General features: G+C 48.7%; 1 protein-coding gene across 4 annotated transcripts in view; it reads left to right on the top strand.

Moving 5' to 3' along the window:
* LOC116983788 overlaps positions 1–14,527 on the top strand; it is a 41,652-nt gene that overhangs the window by 14,599 nt on the left and 12,526 nt on the right. For all 4 annotated transcript variants that reach the window (XR_004414814.1, XM_033037611.1, XM_033037612.1 and 1 more), the window contains exon 2: positions 8,900–12,484. Coding sequence is in view for 3 of the 4 variants with exons in the window: in XM_033037611.1 (XP_032893502.1) it covers positions 9,004–12,484 (3,481 nt within the window). In the remaining variant the exon portion in view is untranslated. The remainder of the gene's footprint in view (positions 1–8,899; positions 12,485–14,527) is intronic.

The raw sequence follows: 14,527 nt of genomic DNA on the forward strand, positions 1-14,527 counted from the left end.
TGGACTGTAGGTCTTGACGGGCAGTCAAACTAGTTGGAGAGCAAGATGGGGGAGGGATGGAGAGAGAGAGAGAGAGAGAGAGAGAGAGAGAGGGAAAGCAAGGGTTACTTGAAGTTAGAGAAGTCAATGTTCATACCAAAGATCCTATAGCGGCCTTTTTTTCATCCATTTCCGTAACCGGACCCGACCCGACTCGCAGTGTAATCAACGTTGCGGGGGAACAGTTTGTGTTAATAAATTAAAATTCTGAAAATGAGGAGAAGATTTTTACCAAATAACTTTGATTTTTTACGAGGATCTTTCCGTAACCGGCTTCCGTCTCCGCACTAGTATCCTATGGGATCTTTGGTACGGAGACGGAAGCCGGTTACGGAAATGGGGCCGGAAATTACCCATGAATCTGCCCATGACCGTACTACTTCTTTTAAGTCGAGTGATCTATCTTGCTCGCTACAGGATCTTTGGTTCATACCCCTGGGTTGTAAGCTGCCCAAATGTTTGTTGCAGTGATTTAAGATATCTGGTGCCCGAACATGTAAGCAAATATTAACTTAATGAGAAGATGCTTTTTCCCCCCCCACACTGTTACACCATTGTCAAACTGATTTTTATGGGGGGGTAATTACAGCACTAAGTATTTATTTTTGTTCTGGGATCATTGTAGGTTAAAGCTGGGATATTTGGTTCTTTTGGTTTATTACTCCGAATTTACAAATTTCACCTCCGGCTCTTCCTATGGTTTTGAAACCAGATAATAAAATTCCTCACACCAAGTGGTAATCTCCAAATTACAAGGACGTGCAAATTACTTTATTGTCCTCTTATCTGTAAACCACAGACACAACTAAGGTTCGTTCTCGCCACCAGGTTTTGCTCTGTATTTGTAACTTTTTCTTAAAGCAGGAGATTTATCATTTAGACAGGCACAGTGTAGAAACAGGCCCCTCGGCCCAACTTGCCCACACCAGCCAACATGTCCCAGCTACCACCAGTCCCACCTGCCTTAAACATTGCGATAGTGCACTGTAGGACTTGTGAAGCTGTCTGCGTTGTTGATGAAGGCACAAGGAACTGCAGATGGTGGCATTAGTCACAGGAAAGGTTGAGAGGGATATGGGCCAAATGTGGGTAAAAGAAGGGTCTCGACCCCCCAAACGTCCTTCTATCCTGAGTTGCTGCCTGTCCTGCTGAGTTACTCCAGCATTTTGTGTCTATCTGTAGGTAAACGAGATTAGCTTAGATGGGGCAATGGGGCAATGGGGCATCTTGGCTGACATGGATGAGTTGGGCTGAAGGGCCTGTTTCCATGCTGTTCAACTCGCGCTGTACGAGAGCCACCAGGATGCTAGCATGGCATGCAGGCTTGAGTTATAGGGAGAGGTTGGATAGGCTGGGACTCTTATCGGGTCGGTTGGACGTCGATGGGTGACCTGGAGGGATGTGCAAGATTATGAGCGGCACGGACAAAATGAAAGCTGTTTTCCCCCCCTAGATTCAGAGGGTTCTAGAATGAGAGGGTATCGGCTTAAGGTGAGAGGGGAGAGCTTTAAAAGGGGAACGTTTCCACTTGGATGGGAGACAATATTTGCAATGAGTTGCCAAAGGAAACTGCAGAATTTCAGATTTCAGTCTGAAGAAGGGTCCCGACCCGAAACGTCACCCATCCTTTTCCTCCAGAGATCTGCCCGACCAGCTGCGTTGCCCCAGCACTTTGCCTATCTTCAGTATGAACCAGCATCTGCTGTTGCCTCCTGCACGTTGGTGCATGCGTGTCTCCACAGCCACCATCTTCAACACCTTGGCACGGAACTCCGAGGTAATTGGCGGCATTTGGTCTTAATAATTTCTCCCTAACCCGAGAGGAGGGCGTAAATGTCCAGTTTAACTCTAAACCTGTCCATTTTCAGAAGTAGTGGTGTGTATGTGGTGAACAGGACAGAATGTTTAGCAAGGAACTGCAGATGCTGGTGTACACCAAAGATAGACACAAAATTCTAGAGTAACTCAGTGGGTCAGGCAATATCTCTGGAGAGAAGGAATGTGTTTAGTGTGGATACGGGCCCTTCGGCCCACCGAGTCCACATGCACCAGCAATCCCTGCACATTGACACTACCCCACACACACTCGGGGACATTTTACACTCGTACCAAGCCAATCAACCTACAAACCTGTGCATCTTTGGAGTGTGGGAGGAAACCAAAGATCTCGGAGAAAAAACCCACGCGGTCACGGGGAGAAATGACAAAGTCTGCACCCGTAGTCAGGATCGAACCTGGGTTGCTGGAGCCGTGAGGCAGCAACTCCACCCCTGCGCCACCGAGCCGCTGGCGACGAGGACTATTTTGTTTAATTGTTGTGCTATCTCCTTGTTCTCCAGTAATCTCTCACTCTGGCAGTAAGAGGTTTACAGTGTCGTTTCTGTTAATCTGTTCCTTTTTGCTTATCGATTGAAGCTCTAGCGGTCTGCTTTGGTTTCTTGCAGCCTGCCCTTGTTTTCTACTTTCTCTTTCTCTTATCTATGCCTTCATCACCCTTTCTTTAGGCTGTGCACGCCATACGCAAGAAGAAGAAGAAGTCGCCCTTTGTATTCTGACCTTTTTCCATCCCTCAGGCTTGTCTCTTTGGCAAAGTTATATTGGTTCAATGGTTCATTTTGCGTATACAAAGCACAGTGAAATTGCTTTGCACATTGGTGGTAGAGTTGCTGCTTCACAGTGGCAGAGACCCAGGTTCGATCCTGACTATGTGTGCTGTCTGTACGGAGTTTGCACGTTCTCTCCCTGTGACCTGTGGGTTTGCTACAGGCTCTTCGGTTTCCTCCCACACTCCAAAGACGTACAGGTTTGTAGGCTAATTGGCTTGGTATATTTATTAAATGTCCCTTGTGCATGTAATAATAATAATAATAAATTTTATTTATGGGCGCCTTTCAAGAGTCTCAAGGACACCTTACAAAAATTTAGCAGGTAGAGGAAAAACATGTAAGGGGAATGAAATAAATAGTAGAGACATGACTAGTACACAAAGTAAAGACATAATTCAATTCAAAACACAATATGAGGCAATTAATGCACAGATGAAAAGGGAGGGGGACGTGGGGCTAAGGATAGGCAGAGGTGAAGAGATGGGTCTTGAGGCGGGACTGGAAGATGGTGAGGGACACGGAATTGCGGATCATTTGGGGGAGGGAGTTCCAGAGCCTGGGAGCTGCCCTGGAGAAGGCTCTGTCCTCAAAACTGCGGAGGTTGGACTTGTGGATGGAGAGGAGACCGGCTTATGTGGATCTGAGGGACCGTGAGGGTTGGTAGGGGGAGAGGAGGTCAGTGAGATATGGGGGGGCCAGATGATGGAGGGCTTTGTAGGTGAGGATAAGGATTTTGTAGGTGATCCGGTGGGAGATGGGAAGCCAGTGAAGTTGTTTGAGGACTGGAGTGATGTGATGCCAGGATTTGGTGTGGGTGATGAGTCGGGCGGCTGCGTTCTGGACCAGTTGGTGTGCGGGGATCGCTGGTTGGCGGGGACTCAATGGGCTGAAGGGCCTTTTTCGTGCTGTATCTCTAAACTAAACCACAAATGCAGTCACCACAATCTTGGTGCCGTTTGAGCTAAAAATGAAAAGAAAGAAAAAAATGAAAACACAAAACAGTCCAAAGTGCAAAATAAAAGCTTTTTTCCCCCCCCTTGTGATCTGATGCTGCCTCAAGACCAAAAGAACAGCAAGTACGTGTGTGAAATATTTAATCGGCCCTGCTGAAACCTAAGAGGCACTTCAGACACTAAATGGCCACTAAGAGGCGGCTGCAACATAGGGAATGGGGTTTGGAGGAAGTGGGGGGACGGAGACCTGGAGGTTTGGAAAATTCATGATCAACATCCAGACCAACCTCCTGTAACGCAGTGGTTTTCTCAGAGTACCTTAATGCATGTATGGCTTGTTCCCAAACATTTGAAAAAAAAACAAATTTTAAACGCGTCGAAAGCAGATTTAAGGGTTTGGCGATTTTATTTTATTTTTTTTTTTTTTCTTCCGCGAAAGATTTTTTTAAATAAATTTTTATTAGAGGCATCTGCATATCATTATCCAAACCAGTACAGACTTTGTTTAACGGTTACATATTCAATATCCAGGTTTCCAGGGACCCAGTTACCTAAGTAGCTGGGATCCTCCTTTACCGGTTACCTATTAACATTGCCTCTAATTATTTATATATATTTATAGATAGGAAAAATAAAGAAAGAAAGAAATTAGAAAAATAGAATAAGCTATCAATAATACAACTTGGGAGATGGGTCCGTAGGTCAGAGAACATAATTATTCATCTAGTCCTGGGTTCTTGAACATTTCAAAATCCTGCGGTGCCAAAAAAAATGTTGCAATATTTGAGGAAACGCCGCACGTCAATACGTCGTCACGCCGCACGTCAATACGTCGTCACGCCGCGACTTTTTCGGTGACCCGATATGTCGGTCAATGATGCCAGCAGTCGCCAAGTGGGACAGGCCCTTTAGAGATTCAGACTCCGAAGAAGTGTCTCGACCCGAAACGTCACTATTTCATTTCTCCGGAGATGCTGCCTGATCCGCTGAGTTTCTCCGGCTCTTTGTGTCTGTCTTTGGTTTTAATCAGCATCTGCAGTTCACAAATTGCCGGAATAGAATGATCCTAATCTCCTAATCCCATTTTCCTGCCTTCTCCCCATAACCCTTGACACCCATTCTAATCAAGAATTTGTCTATCTCTGCTTTAAAAATATCCACTGACTTCGCCTCCACAGCCCTCTGGCAATGAGTTCCGCAGATAAACTACCCTGTGACTAACTCCACCTTCTTTCTAAAAAAGCGCCCTTTAATTCTGAGGCTATGACTTCTGGTCCAGACTCCAATCAGTGGAAACATCCTTTCCACATCCACTCTATCTATGCCTTTCATTATTCCGTAAAGTGCCTGTTCCACTTGCCGATTTTTTTCGGCGACTGCCGGCGTCATTGACTGACGTATCAGGTCACCGAAAAATACGCGGCGGCGACGCGGCACGATGACGTCGTGACGCGCGGTGTTTTTTGAAGTGTCGCAACATTTTTTCTGTCGCTGCTGGATTTTGAAATGTTCAAAATATTTTGGCGACACTGATATGAGGCCGGCAGTTGCCGAAAAATTCGCCAAGTGGGACAGGCCCTTAAGTTTCAATGAGGTCACCCCAACCTTCTAAACTCCAGTGAGTACAGGCCCAAACGCTCATCATTTGCTACCCCACAGCCTACTCAAGGCAGAATGTTGGATTATGATCGTGGTGTTCAAATCCTTGTACTGAAATAGAATAGAATACGTTTATTGTCATTGCACAATACTGTGCAACGAAATTCCATTGCAAACCGTTGGCGCTCCACAACAACACAGATTGGACAAACAATATTCACCTCGCCATGAATAAGTGGCAAGTAACGTCTGTGCCAGACAATGATCATCAAAGTTGAAGGCCTAACAACCACTCCTTGACAAAATGGCCGATCCGCTGACATCAACATGTTGGGCATCATTGACTAGATGCTTAACTGGGACAGCACTTCAAGGTCATAAGTGACAGGAGCAGAATTAGGCCATTCAGTCCAAGTCTACTCTGCCATTCAATCATGGCTGATCTATCTCTCCCTGCTAACTCCATTCTCCTGCCTCCCCATAACCTCTGACACCCGTACTAATCAATAATCTATCTATCTTTGCCTTAAAAATATCCATTGACTTGGCCTCCACAGCCTTCAGTGGCAAAGAATTCCACAGATTCACCACCCTCTGACTAAAGCAATTCCTTCTCGTCTCCTTCCTAAAGGAACGTCCTTTAATTCTGAGGCGATGACCTCTGGTCCTAGACTGTGCCACTAGTGAAAACATCCGCTCCACATCCACTCTCTCCAAGCCTTTGACTATTCCAACAATAAACACTGTGGCTAAATAAAATAGCAGGGCATTGTTTTGAAACTGGAGAATCAATTGTTGGTCCCATTATTGGTTATCTTTCAAAATAGAGAAGAATCCCTCTCCCTTCTCCCCTCTCCCCTCTCCCCTCTCCCCTCTCCCCTCTCCCCTCTCCCCTCTCCCCTCTCCCCTCTCCCCTCTCCCCTCTCCCCTCTCCCCTCTCCCCTCTCCCCTCTCCCTGACATTACACTCCTCTGTGATCATGTGCTTACAAACAGGTCAGGGTAGTCTCATGCCTGAAGTATGCCTTTGTTCAGTTAAGGCCTCCATTGCCATGGTGATGCTACTACTGCAGACAAACTAATTAACCACATTCCACACAGGGGCCTCCTGTTATCTCATGTATGCTGGAGTAACTCAGCGGGACAGGCAGCATCTCTGGAGAGATGGAATGGATGACGTTTTGGGTCAAAACCCTTCATCACATTAATCCTTCAGCCAAACCTGAAATGTCACCCATTCCCTTTCTCCAGAGAAGCTATCTGTCCTGCTGAGTTGCTCCAGCATTTTGTGTCTGGAGGAACGGCATCTCGTGTATCGCTTGGGCAGCTCACAGCCCAGTGGTATTGATTGATTTCTCTTAACTTCCAGTAACCCCCAGCGTTCCCTCTCTCTCTCCATCCCTCCCCCACCCAAGTCGCACCAGCTTCTCGTTTTCACAATGGCCCGTTTCCTTTATCATCGTAACTTTTTTGCAGATCTTTCATTCATTGTTCTTTATATCACTACATTATCGTCCATATAATCTCCTTTTCTCCTGACTCGTCTGAAGAAGAGGCTTGGCCCGAAACATCACCCATTCCTTCTCTACAGAGATGCTGCCTGACCCGCTGAGTTACTCCAGTGTTATCTTCGTTTTAAACCAGCAACAGCTGTTCCTTCCTACACTACCTGTTATCTCATGTACTCCATCGACCAGATATGACGTGCAGGAGAGTGCAAACATTGTCTTGCATATTATGAAAGCTTGGTGCAACTTATTGGGGAAAGTTGATGCTGCGGTGTTCTGGTTGACTTTCCCCAATCCCTTTCCAGGAGTTACTCCAGCATTTTGTATCTATCTGCTTTGTGTAAACTGCCTACACCTCATTATTTAAGCCTGGGTTATGATGGAAAAACCTCCATGCTCCTGGACAAGTTCAGCTCCAGCAATTTTTAAGATGCTTAAAACAGGGCACGTGAAAGTGTGTCCTTGAAAGTGCTGGACTTTGAAACTGTTTTCAAGGCCTTGAAATTTCACTTTTTATGATAAAAGTATTAATTCATGTAGAGTAATGTGGCGTTTTTTTCATCGCTTATAATGCGTATTTTTATTAAATGTCGGGAAATATTGTTAAGATATGTTTGCTAACGCCGTTCCCTGTAGGAGGGAGGGGAGGAGCACTAGGATCCAGCAGAAACAGACCACATGCTGTCTGCATGGTGCAGGTTGTGGTGGGCCTGGTGCCGAACCTGGGGAACTCTGGTGAGGTGACGACTCTGGCCCGCCGGTGGAGAGGCGAGGGTCAATGGAGTGAAAGTGTGTGGGAGTGGGAATGTGTGTGTGTGTGTGGATAAGTGTGAGTGTCAGTGTCTGTGTCCGTGTGAGAAGGCCCAGGGCCGCGGGAGAGTCTGGGCGAGTTGGTGCCAGGCCGGCACCTCTGTAAAAATTGCTGCGGCTCCACCATCTTCAATCAGAAGATCAGGGCGGCACGGCGGCGCAGCGGTAGAGTTGCTACCTCACGGCGCCAGAGACCCGGGCTCGATCCTGACGACGGGCGCTGTCTGCACGGAGTTTGTACGTTCTCCCCGTGACCTGCCTGGGATTTCTCCGAGATCTTTGGTTTCCTCCCACGCTCCAAAGAAGTACAGGTTTGTAGGTTAATTGGCTTGGTGTAATTGTAAATTGTCCATAGTGTGTGTAGGATGGTGTTTGTGTGCGGGGATCGCTGGTCGGCACGGACTCGGTGAGCCGAAGGGCCTGTATCTCTAATCTAACCTAAGATGGCACAGATACTCCACGCTGTTGAAGGCATCCCATCAGGTATCTTAGGCATTCACACCCACTCTCACTAACAACACGACTACACTATGGGAGCATGCCTCAAATACATCAAAAATAACCTTTACTGTTGACAAGGTATGGAAAATGATGCTTTTTTTCACAGAGGGTAGATGCTGTTTTTTTTCTCATGCATTACATAATAACCAGTCAGCCTTTGTATTTAATACATTGACAGGTGGAATGCATGGATTAAATCATTCGTTTTTTTCAAGAAACATTTTAATATTTTCTCTAATTAGACTACACAGCAGCAGGACATGCCAAAGCTGCAGTCCGTGCAGAGTTTTAGTTTAGAGATACAGCGTGGAAGCAGGCCCTTCGGCCCTCCCGAGTCCGTACCGACCAGCGATCCCCGCACACTAACACTATCCTACACTGGAACAATTTACAATGATAGCAAGACGATTAACCTATGAACCTGCACGTCTTTGGAGTGTGGGAGGAAACCGGAGAAAACCCACGCAGGTCACGGGGAGAACATACAAACTCCGTACAGACAGCGCCCGTAATCCTGATCGAACCCGGGACTCTGGTGCTGTGAGGCAGCAACTCCACCGCTGCCCTCTTGCTGTTGCTTGAACTACAATTAAGATACCAATTAAAAGCAAGTTGTTATCCAGTCCTAACCAGTGCTTTAAATTGTTTTCTCTGTGTATTCTCTCCTGCTTCTAGAGCCTAGGTCATTGTATACGTTTTTACAACAATGACTTGTCACTGGTACAGATATATATGTGCTTTTTAAAAAAACTGTACAATTTAATATTGCCTTTTGTTGCAAAGTTGCCAAAATGCATCACTTTGCACGTGATATTGGTAATAGGTTTTGTGTGGCGTAGGCTTTAAACTGACTTTTCCCCCCCCCCCCCACTTTTATTTTGCAGATATCCTCCGTTCAGGCTGCGTTGCAACTCATCGAGTTTAATGCCGAGGGCTTTAACTAGCCATCGGCTGATAATGATTTGAAACCTGGGGGCGGGGAGGGGAAATGAACCCTTTTGCCCGCAACCACGACGGGAGAGGAATTCAAGGTGCCTTCAGAAAAGAGGACGCCCCTCAAGACCAGGGGACGGCGACTTCGATCAATTCTGGCGCCGCATCTGGCCAGGTTTTCGGTGGGGGTCGGCCAGCCTTCGCCAGCCACGCCTCGGTTCCCGCACGCGCCCACGCAAGGGCCGACACTTCTGAGCGGTCTGGATCGGCGGTCAACTCCGGCACTCGGCAACACGGACCTCGTGGTATCACCGACGGCTTCTCGCCGCAGAGATCCAACGGGCAGAAGAAAATGGCGCTTGCCCGAGTCACTCCCATGCCCCAGGACTGCCGGAATTTGCAGCAGGGTCCCAACGCGCTCCCAGCGACGGAGGTGAAGAGCGCGCAGGTCAGAGATGCCCCGACGCATCGCCCGTCAGGAAGCGGTCAAACGGCCGGACCGTTCAGCGATGCCGTCTCGACCTCAGAAAGAAATATTGAAAATAAAATCGCCCCTGACCCTGGGAAAATAATCGGCTGGAGAAACCAACACAGCAGACAAATTTTGCCCCATTTGCCCCGACAACAAAATGTCCTTAACATTCACTTCAATTATACGCCTGCAACAGCGGGCGAACATTGTATTGTGACTTCTCCACTGTCGTCCTCTGGTTTGAAAGCTCAACACAACGTCACCGGCCCAGGTATTTACCTCTTGGCCGCTGGCGCAGGTTCAAAGGATCCAGCCACCTCCCAGCTGCCTCCTTGGTCGTTGGGACGTGGCAGCCTTGGCACTTCATCAAGCGGTTTGGATTTGGTCACCCAACAGAACGGCGCAGTACCTCCAGTTGAGGTTGGGGGTTTGTGTGATCAGAATGTGCCAACACCTTCAGATTTGATGAGAATGTTGCACTCTGTGTTCAGGCTGACGGTCAACGACGATGGAAGCCAATCGCTCCAAATGGTTTCAAATCCTTCTGTGGGATTGAACGGTGAAAGTTGTCAACCCTCGTCTGCTCAGCTGCCTGCCAGGGATGAGGGGGGGAGGCAGAGCACAGCGGGTCTTCTCCTTGTAATTCCCCCGTCGATGGAGGTCCGTGATTGCCAAAGTCAGGGAGGCGGCACGGTTTACCCCCCTCCCCCCACACCAACTCGTGAAGCCAACGGCGGCTCATTGAATGGGAACGTAGGCCTGGTCGAAACGTCCAGCATAGTCAAGGAAACGCTGGCCTCCATGTCGGAACTATCTAAATATTCAGCGGCGTCGGATGCTAATTTCCGGCCCGTGGTCGGGCGGCACTGCAAGGAGATGTCGAATCGTGGTTCATCAACAGCGGGCAGTGGTGGCGGACAGCAGCAAAGTTGTGCCAATTCATTGCCGCCGTTCCAGGGGATGTCACCATCCAAAGATTTGTCTTCACTTTCTGAATTAAGAGGGAAAAAGAGAAACTTAACTGAGCGTACAGAAATGTCTCCGATTGACAGTGCCCACCGCGATCCGACGTTTTGCGATGTACGGGAACGTTTGGAGGTGATTAATAGTCCACCCGCAAAACGGTTTCTGGCTTCTGCCCTGGAAGATGCGTCGCAAGATGCACCCGGCTGTCAAAATGCAGTTCCCCCTCCCAACAAGGAGGGGGCGAACTCTCCGGAGCTGATGCACGGCAAACCCCCGGATAAAGGTGACACTGCCAACGAGGCTCGCCCTGATGTGGGAGGCAAAGAGGATATCTGCATCACCGGAGTCTTTTCGCTCGAAGACGACACTGGACAGTGGGAGCTTGTCCAGCCGCCTTCTCCTGCTCCTCTGGGGGTTGACCCCGTTAACCCCGCCACGGGTTCAGCCAGTCTCGCTGCTGACCAGGTGAACAGTTTGTCTGCTGCTAGTGGACCGTTAACTTCGGCGTCCATTTTGACTGACAAAACAAGTCCACGCCACACCTTCGTCATGGAGGAGCACTGGCAAACGATGGATAAATCTCCCACTAACTTGGAAAGCCGACCGTGCCCTTTGGTAACCGAATCTCCCGCACTAATACACACGCAGCCAGTGGTGAGAAGTTCAACCGCTGGAGAATCGTCTTGCGATTCAAGTGACGTCGCCGACATTTCAATTGATCTAACTGCAGACGAAGGGTATTCTTCCCATCCTGTGTTGCCTTCCACCCTCTCTGAACACAACCCCAAACTGGTTTCGGACGAAAGCCTTTTGCCTTTAGATGTCAACGGGCAAAATCCTGCCTTGTCTCTCGACAAGGAGACTCAGGATCTCGATGGGCTGCTGTGTTCGATCGAGGTGGCCATCGAGGCTCTGCAGGACTTCTGGAACCCCAATCTTCCTTCACGCGCTGACAGGTTGGTTTGCACGGATGAGACCTTGCAAGGAGGGAGTGTGGTGTGCAAAACGCCCAGAGTTGAAGAGAGGGCATCGAGTCGTTGCGGAGTTGCACGAGCTGAAGATCAAACGAATAGAGTTGACCTGCTTGAGGATCCTAATTGTGGCCGGTCTACTGACATAAAAGTGCTGGGACATGCTGAAATTCTGAGCCTGCTTGCTGAGATATCGAGTACAAATTCAAAGGCGAGGCTGCCTGTAGACGTGGCAACGCCTGGACCATGCACTCACTCCACAGTGAGCGTGAATGAGGGAATGCAGAATGCAAGCCGCACTGAGTCTGTTGAAAGCAGTGCCAAGTTGCCGGAGTTAAAGGAATGTAGAAGCGGGGGAGAATGGAACAGCGCTGCCTTACAGGGACTTGGCAGCAGGAACGGAGCGACCAAGAAAGGGAAACACCAGAAGAAAATATATTGCTGCATTAACGCCTGGCTGGTTTCCTCTGGGGTGCTGGGCATTTATTGCAACTGTAAGCCGTCGCAGGGAAGTAAAGCTGAGAGCCAGGCTGAGTTGGCAGCCGCCAGGCACAAGGCCCAAAGTGGCAGCGAGAGGAGCGGTCAAAACTGTGCTGCGGTTCAGAAGGCGACGTCGCTCACGTTGAACGGCGTGCAGCTCGCAACTCGCGAGAATGCCCTGGGGAAAGCCATGGCGGGGCACGCCGCTCCCAGTACTCTCCCCAAACACCGTTGGGAAGGTGCGCCGCGTAAAGCCTGGGGCGTGGAGGCGGTGCCCAGCGGCATGATGTGCCGCGACGTTGGAGCGAGGGCGGCGGCGGAAAGAAACTTCCCACGCGAGCGAGGCAACGTAAGCCCAAGTGGCTCGGGCGCAGCGGGGGGCTCCGGTGGGTTAGTCGCCATCGTCGCTCCCGAGGGAGGACTTCCACGACGGACAACGGAGCAAAGCAAAGGCACTTCTCCAGCCGCTGCAGAAACGGGAGCAGATAAAGAAGATTGCAACGTTGCTTTGGCCAAGGGGCTGAATGAAGATAAAACCCAGACTGTGACATGGAACGCACCTTCTCAGAATGTATTGAGTGAGAAGGCCAGCGATAGGACTGAGGCACTGCCGTGTCATCAACATATGGTTCAGCTGGGATTTCAGGGTATGAGCATCTGACTCGTTGATTGGGGTCTTTCTCGTGGTAAACATGCACTAAGTCTCTGGTTGTCTGCAAGTTAACTTATTTGCAGAAGACTCCTTGGTCCGACTTTTTCCCACTACACCGACTACTACTGACTTCTTCCCTCGTCTACAGGGAACAAAAATCACAACTGAAGCTACATTTTATTGAGACGTACAGAAATAACTTGGTCTTGTGTAGTGTCTGTCCAACTCTCCCTCATGCACTTTACATCCTCCTCTGCCTTGATGAAGAATCTTTTTTTTAAATGTAATTTTCTAACTTTTCAGTCTATTCATGTTTGGGCTCCTCTTCGTTAGTTTAGTTTATTGTCACGTGGACCGAGTTACAGTGTACAGCTTTTGTTGTGTGCTAACCAGTCAGTAGGGAAGGCAATCGAGCCACCCACAGTGTACAGGTACACGCTGAAGGGAATAACGTTTAGTGGAATGTAAAGTCCGATTAACAATAGTCCGTGGGTCTCCAGTGCGGTAGCTTGAGTTTGTGTTTAGTTTATTGTCACGTGTCCCGAGGTTTTGTCGCGTGCTAACCAGTCAGCATAAAGGGCCTGTCCCACGTTCACAACCTAATTCACGACCTCTGCCGAGTTTGCCCTTGACTCGTACTCACAGCATGGTCATCACGAGGTCGTAGGTACTCGTGGCATCAAGTAGGTTGGGGCGTTTTTTTTAGCATGATGAAAAATGTCCACGAGTAACAAAAGGCTGTGAATTAGGTCGTGAAAAAGTGGGACAGGCCGTTAATGACAATATAAGATTACAATCGAGCCATTTACAGTGTACAGATGCGTGATAAAGGGAATAACGTGAATATTATTTAGTGCAAGATCAAGTCCAGTGAAGTCCAAAGATAGTCACAGGATCTCCAATGAGCTCGAGTCCTCCCTCTAATTGTTGATAGCATGGTTCAGTGGCCTGATAACAGCTGGAAAGAAACTGTCCCCGAATCTGGAGGTGTGCGTTTTCACACTTCTGTACCTCTTACCTGATGGTAGAGGGGAGAAGAGGGAGTGAGCGGGGCGTGACATGTCCTTGATTATGCTGCTGGCCTTGCCGAGGCTAAATCTTCACCAGCAGCACTGTGGATGAGAGTTAAGTATTTAGCTGCTTAGGTGATGTGTACTCATCTCCACGCTGTCTTTAGATAACCCTTGCAGCCAAGGACCGCTTGCTACGGTTCTGACAGTTGAATGAGGGGGAAGGAGGTGAATGGATCTTGGAGGCCAAGTGTGGGAAACGGGTTCTTCAGCCCACCAAATCGTTACAGACCACCAATTACCGATTTACACTAATCCTACATTTCATAAGTGATAGGAGCGGAATCAGGCCACTCGGCCCCATCAAGACCACTCCGCCATTCAATCATGGCTGATCTATCTCTTCCTCCTAACCCCATTCTCCTGCCTTCCCCCCATAACCCCTGACACCCGTACTAATCAAGAATCTGTCAATACATCCATCTTAAAAGTATCCATTGACTTGGCCTCCACAGCCCACTGTGGCAACGAATTCCTCAGATTCACCACCCTCTAACTTACCACCCTCCATCTCCTTCCTAAAATGAAACATCCTTTTATTCTGAGGCTATGACCTCTGGCCCTAGACTCTCCCACTAGTGGAAACATCCTCTCCACATCCATTCTATCCGAGCCTTTTCACTATTCGGTAATTGATCCCATTTTATAATTCTCTCACAGAATCTTCCCCCAACCAGACTCTGGCACTTAGTTACGACACGATGGGCAATTTATAGTAGCTAATTAACTTATTAGCGATCTAGTGCAAACACGGGGTCAGAATTGAACCTGGGTCTCTGGCGATGTGGGGCAGTGGCTCTACCAGCTGTGCCATCCACCGTGCCTGCCCTTTGCCTCTTGCATGCAACACGTGTAGGGAAAAGGAGAATTACTCTGTTATCAGGCAACCGAATCGTCCCACAACAACTAGAAAGCCCTCCTGAGCTACTATCTACCTCATCAGGGACCCTCAGACTATCCTTTGATCG

The sequence above is a fragment of the Amblyraja radiata genome, chromosome 19, assembly GCF_010909765.2.
Source record: "Amblyraja radiata isolate CabotCenter1 chromosome 19, sAmbRad1.1.pri, whole genome shotgun sequence".
Taxonomy (NCBI): domain Eukaryota; kingdom Metazoa; phylum Chordata; class Chondrichthyes; order Rajiformes; family Rajidae; genus Amblyraja; species Amblyraja radiata.